A 16,505-nucleotide genomic window follows, 5' to 3' on the forward strand; every position below is an offset into this window, starting at 1 on the left:
CCTCTCTGTACATCAGAGTCCTCTCTGTACACCAGAGTTCCCCCTTACGTCAGAGTCCTCTCTGTACATCAGAGTCCTCTCTGTACATCAGAGTCCTCTCTGTACACCAGAGTTCCCCCTTACATCAGAGTCCTCTCTGTACATCAGAGTCCTCTCTGTACACCAGAGTTCCCCCTTACATCAGAGTCCTCTCTGTACATCAGAGTTCCCCCTTACATCAGAGTCCTCTCTGTACATCAGAGTTCCCCCTTACATCAGAGTCCTCTCTGTACATCAGAGTCCTCTCTGTACACCAGAGTTCCCCCTTACGTCAGAGTCCTCTCTGTACATCAGAGTTCCCCCTTACATCAGAGTCCTCTCTGTACATCAGAGTTCCCCCTTACAGCAGAGTCCTCTCTGTACATTAGAGTTCCCCCTTACATCAGAGTCCTCTCTGTACACCAGAGTTCCCCCTTACGTCAGAGTCCTCTCTGTACATCAGAGTTCCCCCTTACATCAGAGTCCTCTCTGTACATCAGAGTTCCCCCTTACATCAGAGTCCTCTCTGTACACCAGAGTTCCCCCTTACATCAGAGTCCTCTCTGAATATCAGAGTTCCCCTTCACACCAGAAGCCACAGAGTTCCCCCTTACATCAGAGTCCTCTCCGTACATCAAAGTTCTCAGTGTTTTCCCTTACATCAGAGTCCTCTCCGTACATCAGAGTTCTCAGTGTTTTCCCTTACATCAGAGTCCTCTCCATACATCAGAGTTCTCAGTGTTTTCCCTTAAATCTCGGTTCTCAGAGCATCCTTTATGTCAGAACTCTCTGTGAGTTCAGATGTAAAAGGGGAACTCTGTGGACTCTGATGTAAAGGGGGACTCTTGTTATTAGTTCCGCCCAAAAATGGAACATCCGCTTTTCCGGTTCCTCCCCCCCCTTTAATTTGGCACCTTTCAGGGGTTAGGTGGCAGCAGATCTAATATAGGTATTTTGCTCCCACGTCCGGGCATAGATACCCGAGCCACCTGCGGGTACCTATGCCACTTCCCGTGCCTTCTCTGCCCCCCCCCCGCATTGTCTTCTGGGAGACACACAGGTCCCAAAAGACAGAAGGGCCCAGTGGGATAGCGCAGCGTGAGTCGCGCATGCACAGTAGGGAACAAGGAAGTGAAGCTGTAATGCCACATACACACGACAGGACTTTCCGAGGGACTAGGTCCGGTGGTCTTTGCCACATACAACACACCAAAGTCCGACGGATTCGTACGTGATGATGTACGACCGGACTAGAATAAGGAAGTTCATAGCCAATAGCTAATAGCTGCCCTAGCGTCAGTTTTTGTCCGTCGGACTAGCACACACACGAACGGATTTCTCGGTCCGGCGGAGTTCTGGTGGAAAAATTTAAAACATGTTCTATTTCTAAAGTCCGCCGGATTTTTGGCGAGCAAAGGTCTGATGGAGCCCACACACGATCTAATTGTCCGACGGACTTGTTCCGTCGGACCTTTGCTGTCAAAAAGTGCGGTCGTGTGTACGCGATATAAGGCTTCACTTCCTGATTCCCTTACTGAAGATGGCGGCGTCAGCACCCAACAGCCGAGGGACTGATCGGCTTCAGGTGCCGACATTGCGGGCGCCCTGGACAGGTAAGTGTCCTTATTTTAAAAGTTAGCAGCTGCTGACTTAAAAAAAAAAATATCGGCGGTCCTCCGCTTTAACTCCATATGATTGGGGGTGTTATTTATTAGCAAAATAGATGTATAAAAAAGATTGCAGTGCGCCCCTAAAGTGTTCAGGTTTGACTTGAAGAAAAAGTGGCAACCCTAGCTCATCAGGTGTAAAGAATTTTAGATTGTAAGCTCCTTGAGAACAGGGACTGATGTGATTATACAGTATGTAAAGCTCTGCATTGCTTGTCAGCGCTATATAAATACCTGTAATAAATAATAATAAAATAGAGTGTAAGCCTACAGGGTAATGAAGGGAAAGTCCGGGTGGCTGCACACCAAACGGAGATCCAAATGCCTTTATTCATAAAACCATGAAGAACACGAGGAGCACTACATGTACAAGCAAGGGAGGAACGGCTTACATGTTTCGCACACGAATTGCGCTTTATCGAGTAGTCAGCGCTTTATAAATACCTGTAATAAATAATAAAACAATACAGTGTAAGACTCTAGGATCTTGGATCCCATTGGGGTATCTGGGACGTATGTGAGACGCAGCGCAGAGATCTCCAGGTACGGCGTGTTCTGCGGAGGGAAGACGATGGCTGGACACAGACTGAGCAGGAATTGTGAATAATTGAATGGTGTGGTTTGGGCAGAAGGAAGGAAGAGGGGACAGAGTTTAGTGGCTGTGACTATGGTGGGAGGAGAATGAGACTATACAGAGTAGAATCCCCCTCCTCTGTCAGTGTGTGAGAGAGGAGCCGAGCTCCGGAGACAGGATTATCGCACTGCCTGGATGAGCCGTCCTCCCATCCATCGCTATGGCTTTAATAGTACACCTGAAGACCGTCAGCGACCTGCGCGGGAAGGGGGACCGCATCGCCAAAGTCATGTTCAGAGGTAGAACGCTTCTTCTGCATGGCTTGTGCTGTATGGATCCTGTCTGAAGGGTGCACCATCCCTGCCTAAACATCATCTATTTATATATATATATATATATATATATATATGTGTGTGTGTATATACATCAATGGTGGGGGGGGGAGCAAAAGTTCTCCGCAGAACCGGAGGAGGGGAGAGGTGGCTGGGTAGCCTTTAACCCTTGCTGAGCAGGATGGGACCTACATCCCCTTCGTATACCTTGCTGTTTATTAGTAGTAGTGTTATCATAGTGCTGCCTTATTCTGCAGAGCTGTGTGATCACTTTGTCTGAAAAGCTTGCAATCTAATGCCCTTCCATGGTCACATACACTGACAATATTATTTCATTTACATAGCTCTGACATGTTCTGCAGAGCTTTATCATCCTTTTGTCTGAAGAGCTTGCAATTTAATACCTGTCCATCTAGTTTTTATTATTATTATTATTATTATCATAGTGCTGCCTTATTGTGCAGAGCTGTGTGATCACTTTGTCTGAAGAGCTTGCAATCTAATGCCCTTCCATGGTCACATACACTAACAATATTATTTCATTTACGTTGCTCTGACATGTTCTTCAGATCTGTGTGATCTCTTTGTCTGAAGAGCTTGCAATTTAATACCGATCCATCCATTTTTTAAATTGTATTATTATCATAGTGCTGCCTTATTCTGCAGAGCTGTGTGATCACCTAGTCTGAAGAGCTTGCTATCTAATGCCATTCAATGGTCACATGCACTAACAATATTATCTCATTTACATAGCTCTAACGAGTTCTGCAGAGCCATGTGATCACTTTGGCTGAAGAGTTTGCAATCTAAAGCCCCTCCATGGTCACATACACTGACAATATTATTTCATTTACATAGCTCTGACATGTTCTGTAGAGCTGTGTGACCCCTTTGTCTGAAGAGCTTGCAATTTAATGCCAATCCATTTATTATTATTATCATCATTGTCATCATCATCATAGTGCTGCCTTATTCTGTAGAGCTGTGTGATCACTTTGACTGAAGAGCTTGCAATCTAATGCCCCTCCATGGTCACATGGACTGACAATATTTTTATTTTATTTACATAGCTCTGACATGTTCTGCAGGGCTGTGTGATAACTTTGTCTGAAGAGCTTGCATTTTAATACCCGTCTATCTATTTTTTTTATTATTATTATTATTATCATAGTGCTACCTTTTTCTGCAGAGCTGTGTGATCACTTTCTCTGAAGAGCTTGCAATCTAATGCCCCTCCATGATCACATGCACTGATAATATTTCATTTACATAGCTCTGACATGTTCTGCAGAGATGTACCATCCTTTTGTCTGAAGAGCTTTCAATTTAATACCTGTCCATCTAGTTATTATTATTATTAATATTATCATAGTGCTGCCTTAATCTGCAGAGCTGTGTGATCACTTTGTCTGAAGAGCTTGCAATCGAATGCCCCTCCATGTTCACATACACTGATGATATTATTTACATAGCTCTGACACATTCTGCAGAGCTTTGTGATCCCTTTGTCTGAAGAGCTTGCAATTTAATACTCGTCCGTCTATTTTTTATTATTATTGATATCATAGTGCTGCCTTTTTCTGCAGAGCTGTGTGATCGCTTTCTCTGAAGAGCTTGCAATCTAATGCCCCTCCATGGTCACATACACTGATGATATTATTTAATTGACATAGCTCTGACGTGTTCTGCAGAGCTGTTCCATCCTTTTGTCTGAAAAGCTTGCAATTTAATACTCGTCCATCTATTTTTTTTTTATTATTATTATCATAGTGCTGCCTTATTCTGAAGCGATGTATGATCATTTTGTCTGAAGGGCTTGCAATCCAATGCACTTCCATGCTCACATGTACTGACAATATTATATTTTCATTTACATAGTTCTGACATATTCTGCAGAGCTGTGTGATCACTTTGTCTGAAGAGCTTGCAATCTAATGCCCCTCCATGGTCACATTCACATATTGGGGGTTATTTATGAAAGGCAAGTCCACTTTGCACTGCAAGCGCACTTGGAAGTGCAGTCACTCTAAATCTAAGGAGTAGATCTGAAATGAGTGGAAGCTCTGCTGATTTTATTATCCAATCATGTGCAAGTTAAAATACTGTTTTTTATTTTCCTTGCATGCCCCCCTCGGATCTACAGTGACTTTACTTCCAAGTGCACTTTCAGTGCAAAGTGAATTTTCCTTTAGTAAATAACCCCCATTATTTAATTTACATAGCTCTGACATATAATATACTGCGGTGCTCCAGGAACTTACACTATAATGTCCCACTACAGTCACACTATCATTAATATTATTATTATACAGTTACAGTATATGGCTCTGACATATTCAGTGGTGATGTACAGGGAATACTAAGCCAGTCATGTCACGGTCTGTACCAGAGAAGCTTACATTCTATTGCTATTATTATTATACATTTATGTAGCATTGACCTATTCTGTAGTGCTGTACAGAGAACACTGAGCCAGTCACATTAGCCTCTGCACCAGAAGAGCTAACACTCTAATACCTCAAACACAGTCACACGCTCTTATTATTATACACTTACGAAGCTCGGATATATTCTGCGATGCTTTACAGAGAACACTGAGCCAGTCACATCAGCCTCTGCACCAGAAGAGCTAACACTCTAATGTCCCACCACAGTCACACACTATTCTTATACATTTATATGGCGCTGACATACTCTGCGGTGCTGTACGGAGTACATTAATCTAGGCAGATCTGTTTCTGCCCTGGAGGGGATGACGTGACGTCCTCTGTTGTTATAATTACTATACATGACTACAGTGCTGATACTGTTACATGCTTTGTAAGCTTGAGAAAAGGCACAGGTCCATCCAGTTCAATAATATATAATGACCTAGTCTGTGTTACTGTACAGGGGGCACTGAGCCAGTCACATCAGTCTGTGCGCCCGACGAGCTTACACTCTAATGTCCTCATTATAGTCATATAGGCACTGTTGTTTTAAACCTATTAAGTTCTGACATTTTCCATAGTGCGGTACAGTATATTTAAATACTTACATCAGTTGGTGTACCAGAGGAGCTTACGCTGTAATGTCCTTATAACAGTCACACGCTATTGTCAGTTTATATACAGTAGCTCTTACATATACCACTGTGCTGTACAGGGAACACTGAGCAGTTCACACCAGTCTCTGCACCGCAGGAGCTTACACTCTAAAGTCTTTAACAGTCACATACACACTGTTGTTACTATGCCGTTTTATAGCACTGACATGTTCCGTAGTGCTGTACAGAGAACAGTGAGCTAATCACTGCAGCCTCTGTACCAAAGGAGCTTACACTCTAATGTCTCACCAGAGTCCCACTCTATTATTGTTATACAATTATATAGCTCTGACATATAGTGCAGTGTTGTACAGGAAACACAACAATTCATATCAGTCTCTGCACCAGAAGAGCTTATACTCGAATGCCCTAATGACCGCGATGCATGCGCTATTGTTAGTATGCAGTTATATAGCTCTGACATATACTGCAGTGCTGTATAGAAAACAGTGCGCCAGTCACATAATCGTCTGCATCAGAGGAGCTTACACTCTAATGTACCCACACAGTCACACACTATTATTATACATTTATATAGCTCTGATATATTCAATGGTGCTGTACAGAGATCAATAAGCCAGTCACATCAGTCTCTGCACCAGAGGAGCTAACACTTTAATATCTCCACCACAGTCACACATAATATTATTATACATTATTATAACTCTGATATATACCACATTGTTGTACAGAGAACACTGAGGAGCTTACACTGTAATACAGTGCCTTGAAAAAGTATTCACACCCCGTGAAATTTTCCACATTTTGTCATGTTACAACCAAAAACGTAAACTGACAGGCCGGGCAAGGAGAGCATTAATCAGAGAAGCAGCCAAGAAGCTCATGGTAATTCTGGAGGAGCTGCAGAGATCCACAGCTCAGCTAGGAGAATCTGTCCACAGGACAACTATTATGCCCCATACACACGATCAGAAATTCTGCCAGCAACAAGTCGGATGTGAGCTTTTGGTCAGAAATTCCGACCGTGTATATGCTCCATCGGACTTTTGCTGTCAGAATTCCAGCCAGCAAAAGATTGAGAGATTCCGATCGTCTGTACAAATTCCGACATGCAAAATTCCTGCGCATGCTCGAAAACAATTTGATGCATGCTCAGAAGCATTGAACTTCATTATCTTGGCTCGCCGTAGTGTTGTATGTCGCCGTGTTCTTGATGGCCAAAAGTTCAGAGAACTTTTGTGTGACCGTGTGTATGCAAGCCAAGCTTGAGTGGAATTCCGTCGGAAAAACCATCCAAGTTTTTTCCGACAGAAAATCTGTTCGTGTGTACGGGGCATAAGTCGTGCACTCCACAAATCCGGTCTTTATGAATAAGTGGCAAGAAGAAAGCCATAAGAAATCAGTTTGCGAGAAGCAAACATGTGGAAGAAGGTACTCTGGTCAGATGAGACCAAAATTTAACTTTTTGACCTAAAAGCAAACCACTGTGTGGCGGACAACTAACACTGCACATCATCCTGAACACACCATCCCCACCGTGAAACATGGTGGTGGCAGCAACATGTTGTAGGGGTGCTTTTCTTCAGCAGGGACAGTGAAGCTGGTCGGAGTTGATGGGAAGATGGATGGAGACAAATACAGGGCAATCTTAGAAGAAAACCTGTTAGAGTCTGCAAAATACTTGAGACTGGGGCGCAGGTTCAACTTCCAACAGGACACCAACCCTAAACATACAACCAGAGCTACAATTGAATGGTTTAGATCAAAGCATATTCATGTGTTAGAATCAGGGCCGTCTTTAATTTTGATTGGGCCCTGGGCAAACATTTTCTTGGGGCCCCCCCTCCATTCTGAGACATACAAAAAATAGCAGGTAGACTGAAAATCAGTTTACTGCAGCAGATCACGCAGTGAGTGCAATTGTTTGCTAGAGGTTACAGCCTATCCTTACTGATCGCTGGTTGCTAGAGGTTACAACACATAATTTCTGCTTGTCGATTGGTTGCTAGAGGTTAATGCACATCATTACCACTTACTGATTGGCTGCTAGAGATTAAAACAGATCACTACTGTTCGCTGATTGGTTTCTACAGGTTAATGCACATCATTACCTCTCACTGAGCAGTGGAGCAATCCTAAAGAATTGAGCAAGTAAAGGGGCCCATTAATACACATACTACAGGAGAGTGTCAGAGAGTGCAGACATACTACAGGAGAGGTTCAGAGACTGCAGACATACCACAGGAGACAATCAGAGACTGCGGACATACCGCAGGAGACAATCAGAGACTGCAGACATACCGCAGGAGACAATCAGAGACTGGGAACATACCGCAGGAGACAATCAGAGACTGGGGACATACCGCAGGAGACAGAGACTGGGGACATACCGCAGGAGACAATCAGAGACTGGGGACATATCGCAGGAGACAATCAGAGACTGGGGACATACCGCAGGAGACAATCAGAGACTGGGGACATACCGCAGGAGACAATCAGAGACTGGGGACATACCGCAGGAGACAATCAGAGTCTGGGGACATACCGCAAGAGACAATCAGAGACTGGGGACATACCGCAGGAGACAATCAGAGACTGCGGACATACCACAGGAGGCAATCAGAGACTGCGGACATAACGCAGGAGACAATCAGAGACTGCGGACATGCTACAGGTGATGGTCAGAGAACTTTCAGCAATGCACAGCTTGACAGTTGAATAACACAGCTCAGGGTTTAAGTAGTCAGGCATTTTATGGGTGCAAGGACATACCTGGGCAGCCAAATTCACTACATACATTTAGAGGTATGTGGGCGGGGCTTCCATTCTCTGATCTCACTACAACAGCCAGGAGCTCCACTGATGCTTTGTAGGGGGCCCGTTACCCGTGAATTGGGGCCCCAATGAAGGTTTTGCAGAGTGCACAGAGGACACGGGAGGCTGTATTCCCGCGCTAGCCAGTTGAGAGGGGGCGGGGCTGGGAGCTCCACTGACGCTCTGACCCACCCCGTGCAGCCTGAGTGCTCGGAACAGAGTGGCTGTAGTGAGAGCCAGTGATCGGAGTGGGAGCATCAGTGGAGCTCCCAGCCCTGCCCCCTCTATACTGGCTGGGGAATACAGAGGTCCGGGGGCAGGGCCGGGAGCTCCACTGACACTCCCACTCCGATCACTGGCTCTCACTACAGCCGCTCTGTTCCGAACATACAGGCTGCACGGGGGCGGGGTTAGAGCGTCAGTGGAGCTCCCGGCCCTGCCCCCTCTCAGCTGGCTAGCACGGGAATACAGCCTCCCGTGCCCTCTGTGCACTCTGCAAAACCTTCATCGGGGCCCCAATTCACGGGTAGCAGTGCGGGCGCCCCTACAAACATTTGGCCCAGGGCAGGTGCCCCGTTTGTCCTGCGCTAAAAACGGCCCTGGTTAGAATGGCCCAGTCAAAGTCCAGACCTAAATCCAATTGAGAATCTGTGGCAAGACTTGAACATTTCTGTTCACAGACGCTCTCCATCCAATCGGACAGAGCTTCAGCTATTTTGCAAAGAAGAATGGGCAAAAATGTCCCTCTCTAGATGTTCAAAGCTGGAGACATCCCCAAAAAGAGTTGCAGCTGTAATTGCAGTGAAAGGGGGTTCTACAAAGTATTGACTCAGGGGGCGGAATATAAATGCACACCACACTTTTCACATATTTATTTGTAAAAAATGTTAAAAAACATTTATCACAATGCTACTTTGTGTTGGTCTATCACATAAAATCCCAATAAAATGCATTTATTTTTTTTGGTTGTAACATAGCAAAATGTGGAAAATGTCTAGGGATATGAATATTTTTTCAAGGCACTGTATACCCCGGCAGTCACACACTATAATATTATACATTTCTATAGCTCTGACATACTCTGTATACAGAACAATGAGCCAGTCTCATCAGGTTCTGCACCAGAGGAGCTTACTATCTAATGTACACCATAGTGACATTATTAGTCCTGATTGAAGCAGAAAACATTTAAGATACAAGTATGAGGTCAGGAGGTGGATATACACACTCTGTGGTGGAAGTTGAGCCCACCCAGTTGTGTAGCAATAGCGAATGAATATTCGCTATTGTCACACTGATTCTAATCCCAGCCAATCGGGAAGCAGATCACGAGACCCATTTCCCGATTGGCCCGAAAGGAGAAGCGGTCTTATTGGCCAAGAAGGAGGGTGAGGGAGGAGACACATGGCCGGAGGAGAAGCATAGGAGGCCAGACAAACCGACCCCGGAGCTGGAAGGGTACAGCATTGATTATGGAGATTTGATTATTATTGATTATGGTGGCCCATGTGAAGATCTTTGGTTTCTTTTTCGGTTCTATCATACGGGCACGCTGGGTTCAGTCATCTGTCCCTGATCTGTGCCGTCTGTTGGCGAGGACTGAGCACATTTACTGGATTTTTCAATGTCGGGGAAATCATTGAGTTCTGTTTATCTCTGAATTCATAGAGGGAAATTGAACTCCAGGTCATAGAACATTGAAATAGAAATGATTAACGGTGAAGCGGGAAAAAATTGAATGAAAAATAAACAGACTGGAAAAGAAATATTAAACAGAGTAAAATCCAATAATCACCCACCTTGATCGAAACTCCTTCAATAGTAAGTGCCTCAGCATGCTACGCATTAATGTGAGTGGAAGGTAAGGTAGTGTCTTCATTGTGAAGGAGCTGGGGGTGCACCTGAATGCCTGAAAACGTGGATATCCCCCCATATGTCCATGGCTGGCCACTGTAGGTGTGCAGACCCAGGAGCTCAATGCAGGCAGTGGCGGCCCGTCCATTTTTTTTTTTTGAAGCACGTGATTAGAGCCGGAATCAAAGCCCCATACACACTATCAGATTTTCTGTTGGTTTTTGTCTTCAGATTTACCAAAACCATGTAGTAGAGGGGCCTGCCTGATTGCATACAAATTGAAACTCCTAAAGTTTGACCTCATATTACATGGTTTTGGTAAATCTGAAGGAAAATCTGATAGTGTGTATGGGGCTTAATTGATTTAAATAAGGGTGGGCTTGAGGCTCAGAGCACTGTGCTCCTAGCCCACCCAGTTGTGTGACAATAGTGAATGAATATTTGCTATTGTCACACAGATTCTCCTCCCAGCCAATCGGGAAGCAGATCGTGAGACCTATTTCCTGATTGGCCGAAAGGAGAAGCAATCTTATTGGCCAAGGAGGAAGGTGAGGGACTAGACACATGGCCGGAGGAGAAGCACGGGAGGCCAGACAAACCGACCCACCAGCCGCCATTGTCACTCCCGGGATGGCTCACCCACAGCGGCTTAGGCATCCAGCATCCAGCAATCTCCGGCTCGGACAGGGGAGGGAGGAGGAGGGTCAGAGGTAAGGTAAGGAGGACGTTGGCGTTATTAAGCACCAACCACCACTGAATGCAGGGATGGTGAGAACTACTCATAATGGGCCCATGGAGTATATAGACTTGGGAACCCAGTGCAGAGGAGGTGGGAAGCCCTCATAGTGAGCCCAGGTGGGTGTATAGACCTGGAAACTCAGTGAAGGGATGGTGGGAGGCCCTCATAGTGAGCCCAGGGGGGTGTATAGACCTGGAAACTCAGTGAAGGGATGGTGGGAGGCCCTCATAGTGAGCCCAGGGGGGTGTATAGACCTGGAAACTCAGTGAAGGGATGGTGGGAAGCCCTCATAGTGAGCCCAGGGGGATGTAAAGACCTGGAAACTCAGTGCAGGGATGGTGGAAACCCCTCATAATGGGCCCAGGGGGTGTATAGACCTTGGAACTCAGTGCATGGATGGTGAAAACTCCTCATAATTGGCCCAGGGGATGTATGGACCGGGGGAAATCAGTGCAGGGGTGGTGGAAACCGCTCATAGTGGGCCCAAGGGATGTATAAACCAGGAAAACTCAGTGCAGGGATGGTGGGAACCCCTCATAAAAAGGCCCATGGGGGTGTATAGACCTTGGAACTCCGTGAAGGGATGGTGGGAACCTCTCATAGTGAGCCCAGGGGGTGTATAGACCTGCCAACTCAGTGCAGGGATGGAGGAAACTGCTCATAGTGGGCCCAGAGGATGTATAGACTGAGAAAACTCAGCGCCGGGATGGTGGGAACCCCTTATAATGGGCCCAGGGGGATGTATAGATCTGGCAACTCAGGGCAGGGATGGTGGCAATTCCTCATAATGGGCACAACATGTGTTGTGTTCAGACCCATGAACTCAGTACAGGGATGATGGGAACCCATCATAATGGGCACAGCAGGTGTGCAGACCTGGGAACTCAGCACAGGGATGATGGGCATCCCTCATGATGGGCACGACAGGTGTACAGACCCAGGAATTCAGTGCAAGGATGGTGAGAACCCCTCATAAAGGGCACAGCAGGTGTACAGACCCAGGAACTCAGTGCAAGGATGGTGGGAACCCCTCATAAAGGGCGCAGCAGGTGTACAGAGCCAGGAATTCAGCCCAAACATCTTACCACTGGTGTCTCTGAACGACAGAAGAGACTTTCAGATGGTTTATCTCTCCAGCTCCAGGTTTATCCTCCAAACAGTGAATATCAGGTTTGGGTGGATTGACTCTAAAGGAGATTTTTTATTATCATTAACTAATAAAATGACAACATTAGATGTAATGACAGAGGCTCTTTAATGTGCATATTTGCTGCCCTGAATGGTGCTCAGTAACATTAGTGATTTGAGTGCAAGCTCCTGTTTCCACTCCATACACATGGATAGATTGTCATCTCTTTAAAACCAGACTTGTGCTGGAAGTGGATGAGACCATCTACTACATTTTAATGCAGACCCTCTGTCTCCAGTCTATAAAATATTGGTACAATAAGTTATCATCAACCATGAGGCCTCAAAAACACTTAGGACTCTATTCATAAAATCATTGCTGTGCGAATATCTCCATATTCACACTGCAGGCGCAAATTACCCCTGTAATGTGTGTCAGTTTGTGTATTTCCTATGTTTGGCAGCTCCATCTAGTGGCCATAATGCAGTAATTTCTTGAAGTATTTCAGGAGAATACTACAATATGGCCACTAGATGGCGCTGAGGATCATAGGAAATGCACATATCAGACACATTATGAGGAATATTTGTAAATGTGATGATAGTGATTTTTTTTTTTTTTTTTGTAAAAACAGACCCTTTAGGCTCTTATTATATGAGATAAATATTTTGTTTGGAATCTCAACAATCCAAATGTCGCTCTTTTCATATTCTCGCTAGCTTTATCTGAGGTGACCCTCTTGTCTCTCTTTCGGTGTATCTAGATCTGCTTTATTACAGAAACTATACACCCCATTATAGATCATCAGTATCTAAAGGGAAATCCAATCTATTAATATAAATGATATAATACCATGGGAACGATTTCTCTCTTCATTTCTATTATTGATTATTATGGGTTCGGAATCGGTATAGGTATTGATTCTTTGTAGATTTTTTTACATGTGTTGTTTCTCTAATATTTTCCAAATCCCATATATTATTTGTATCCAGTTTCCCCCATTTACAGTTCCAAAAGCAATACAAATCTCACACACATTCTATTACTCCCAGACGCCAAACAAATAATACAATTTGTCTCTATGCATACACTTTAATTAGATTCAGTCAGAGCCTGACTTGGGTTTAAATATAGACAACTCTTCTGTACTGATATTACTTACTCTGATCTCACTGCACACCGTGAGCTTCTCACAATGTGCATTAGATGTCAGATAGAGCCAGCTGCATTTCCTGGCTGGAGGACTTCCAGCATCATCTAGCCCTTTCCTTATCAGCTTGATTGTCCTTGGACTAAGGGGTATATCCAGGTTGTAGGTTGAAGGGGGTTGGGCTCTCATGTAAAGGAGGGACTGTGATGTAAAGGGGGGGGGGGGGTGCTCTGATTTAAAGAGAGGACTGTGATGTGAATGGGGGCTGTGATGTAAAGGGGGCTGAGAAAACTGATGCGAAGGGGAGGCGATAATGTAAAGGGGGGGGGGCTGTGATGTAAATGGGGGGGGCTCTGATTTAAAGAGGGGATTGTGATGTGAATGGGGCTGGGATGTAAAGGGGGCTAAGTAAACTTATGTGAAGGGGAGGCAATAATGGGGGGACTGTGATGTAAGGGGGGGACCCTGATGTAAAGGGGGGACTGTGATGTGAAAAGGGGCTCTGATGTAGAGGGGAGACTGGTATGTAAATGGGGGAGGGGGGCTGTGATACGAAGGTGACCGGGAATACTGATGTGAAGGGGAGATTACAATGTAAAATAGGGCCATGATGTGAAGGAAGGACTGGGGACACCAATGTAAAGAAGGGACTGTGATGGAAATGGGGGAACGGTCATGTGAAGGAGGGACTCTGATATAAACAGGAAACTGTAATGTGAAGGGGGATTGAGAAGCAAAGGGGCAAATGTGATATGAAGGGGGAAGTTGATGTGAAGGGGGACTGTAATGTAAAGAGGGGGGCTATTATGTGAAGAGGGGGGCTGTGATGTAAAGGGGGGACTGTGATATGAAGGGGGGCTGTGATGTAAAGGGGGGATTGTGATGTGAATGGGGGTGGGGAGCAAACTAATGTAAAGGGTGAGGTTACAAAGTAAAAGGGGGCTGTGATGTGAACTGAGGGCTGGGAACACTGATGTAAAGGGAAGACTCCAATATAAATAGAGGACTGTAATGTGAAGGGGGGACTGAGATGTAAAGGGGGGGCTTATTTATCCCCTTACGGGCAGGTGGTATCTGCATATAGCCTCTTGTGGTCCCTGCCAACCAGTTCATGCTGAGAAGAAGCATGCTGATAGGAGAAAGCAGAGGGACACTACTTCTTCTACTTTCAGTGTCCAGTAAAAATCTGGGGGTGGGTCCAGGATGACCTGGGCTAAGAAGAAGTGGGTTTAATGATGCTGGCCATCACACTGAAGACATCTAGTGGCAAAAAAGGTACTGCAGGGAAATCCCTGGATTGAAGTTATATGTTGCAGCAGAAGCTACCGTTTTTGTATCCTTTAATGGGCTATTCATTCTCATCTTGTTATATTTGACTGGAATTCTGCAGGATAAGTCAGTACGTCGTTTTGTGCACGAGTTACTGTGGATACCCGCACGCCCGCTGCACGCTGTTGCGATGTCCGCCGGTGACCCGCGATCGCTCCTCGGTGAGCCAGAACGGGGATCTGCCAATGTAAACAAACAGATCCCTGTTCTGACAGGGGAGTAGAGAGAGATTTTTTGGGGGATATTTATTATAGCAAAAAGTAAAAAATATTGAATTTTTTTCAAAATTGTCAGTTTTTTTTGTTTATAGCACAAAAAATTAAAACTGCAGAGGAGATCAAATACCACCAAAAGAAAGCTCTATTTGTGGGGAAAAAAAAGGACGTCAATTTTGTTTGGGTGCAGCATCGCACGACCGCGCAATTGTCAATTAAAGCGAAAGCAAAAAATGGCCTGGCCATTAAGGGGGTAATACCTTCCGGTCCTTAAGTGGTTTAATACATGCTTGCCATGCTACTTAGCATGGACATGAAGTCTTCTCTTGGAAACCTTTACTGAGTGACATTTAGCTTACTAAAGCACTGTGCATCATAAAATATTTCCATTATTACTTAAATACGGTCTTTACCATTTTTTCTTCTCTTGTTGCATCTCAGTGCTAATCTTCTGCAGCCACTTTGTAGCCACTTCTTGTCTACGTGCTGAATGGGAAGGTTTCGACAATTCCAATTCGAAAGCTATTTGAGCTTGATTTGAAAACGATTTGCATTTCCGAATTACAAGAGTAACCAGAATCGTACAGGAATGTGGTACGCGGTCCTGTGCCCATTCTGCTGCACCAGAACTCACAAAAAGTAGTGCATGCTCTACTTTTGAATAATGTGCTGCATCAAAGCTCATGGAACTGCAGTAGCTGGTGATTTGGTGCCTGCAAACGCACTGATTTGGTGCCCTGCACTTGGGGCACCGTTAACAATGTATTGGCACCTACAGCAGATCGCAAAGACAGTGCGTTTGTAAAGCAGTGTGGGAAACACACACAAGAATTAGTATTTTCCCGCACTGCCTTCTGCTGTGAACTACACATGTGAGATTTGTTTTGTTCCAAATCGAAATTTGGACAAATTGTCGTTATTTGGGAACTCTTATGTATCCAAATCCCGAATTACAATAGTGAGGAATGTAAACAAATCCTCCGTATTAACGAAAATTCGTCCAAAGTAGCGAAATTCAAATTCGATTCAAATTTGGAAACAAATATGACATGTAAACATATTGCAATTCTTAGATGTGAATAGTTTGGCAGCCACATGCAAATAAAAAAAAAACGAATGTCGATTCGAATTTTCCAAATTCGGCTGAATTGAATTATCTGTATTTATCGGCGTATAACACATAACTTCAATTTAAGGGAAGTTTCAGGAAAAAAACTCTTTTTTGAATAAACTACTTTGAAGCAAAATAATGGTCAATGCCCATCAATGCAGCCTTATCAGTGCCCATCTGCAGCCTCGCCACTGCCCATCATTGCAGCCTGATCAGTGCCCATCATTGCAGCCTTGCCAATCATTGCAGCCTGATTAGTGCCCATCTGCAGCCTTGCCCATCATTTCAGCCTGATCAGTGCCCATCTGCAGCCTTGCTCATCATTGCAGCATGATCAGTGCCCATCTGCAACCTTGCCAATCATTGCAGCATGATCATAGCTCATCTGCAGTCTTGCCCATCATTGTAGCCTGATTAGTGCCTATGTGCAGCCTTGCCCATCATTGCAGCATGATTAGTGTCCATCTGCAGCCTTGCCAATCATTGCAGTCTGATCAGTGCCCATCTGCAGCCTTGCCCATCATTGC

At 44.9% G+C, this 16,505-nt stretch overlaps 1 protein-coding gene across 16 annotated transcripts in view; it reads left to right on the forward strand.

The window, feature by feature from the left end:
• Window positions 1-2,373: 2,373 nt before the first annotated feature.
• The window catches only part of OTOF (otoferlin), a 529,099-nt gene continuing 514,967 nt past the window's right edge, over window positions 2,374-16,505 (forward strand). For 13 of the 16 annotated variants that reach the window (XR_013276955.1, XM_077488986.1, XM_077488987.1 and 10 more), the window contains exon 1: window positions 2,374-2,558. Coding sequence is in view for 15 of the 16 variants with exons in the window: in XM_077488986.1 (XP_077345112.1) it covers window positions 2,480-2,558 (79 nt within the window). In the remaining variant the exon portion in view is untranslated. The remainder of the gene's footprint in view (window positions 2,559-16,505) is intronic. The other 3 variants (XM_077488995.1, XM_077488996.1, XM_077488998.1) reach the window with 1 other exon arrangement.

Source organism: Lithobates pipiens, unplaced genomic scaffold (assembly GCF_037356315.1).
Source record: "Lithobates pipiens isolate NorthernLeopardFrog02 unplaced genomic scaffold, aLitPip1_a1.2 Scaffold_18, whole genome shotgun sequence".
In the NCBI taxonomy this organism is placed as follows: Eukaryota; Metazoa; Chordata; class Amphibia; order Anura; family Ranidae; genus Lithobates; species Lithobates pipiens.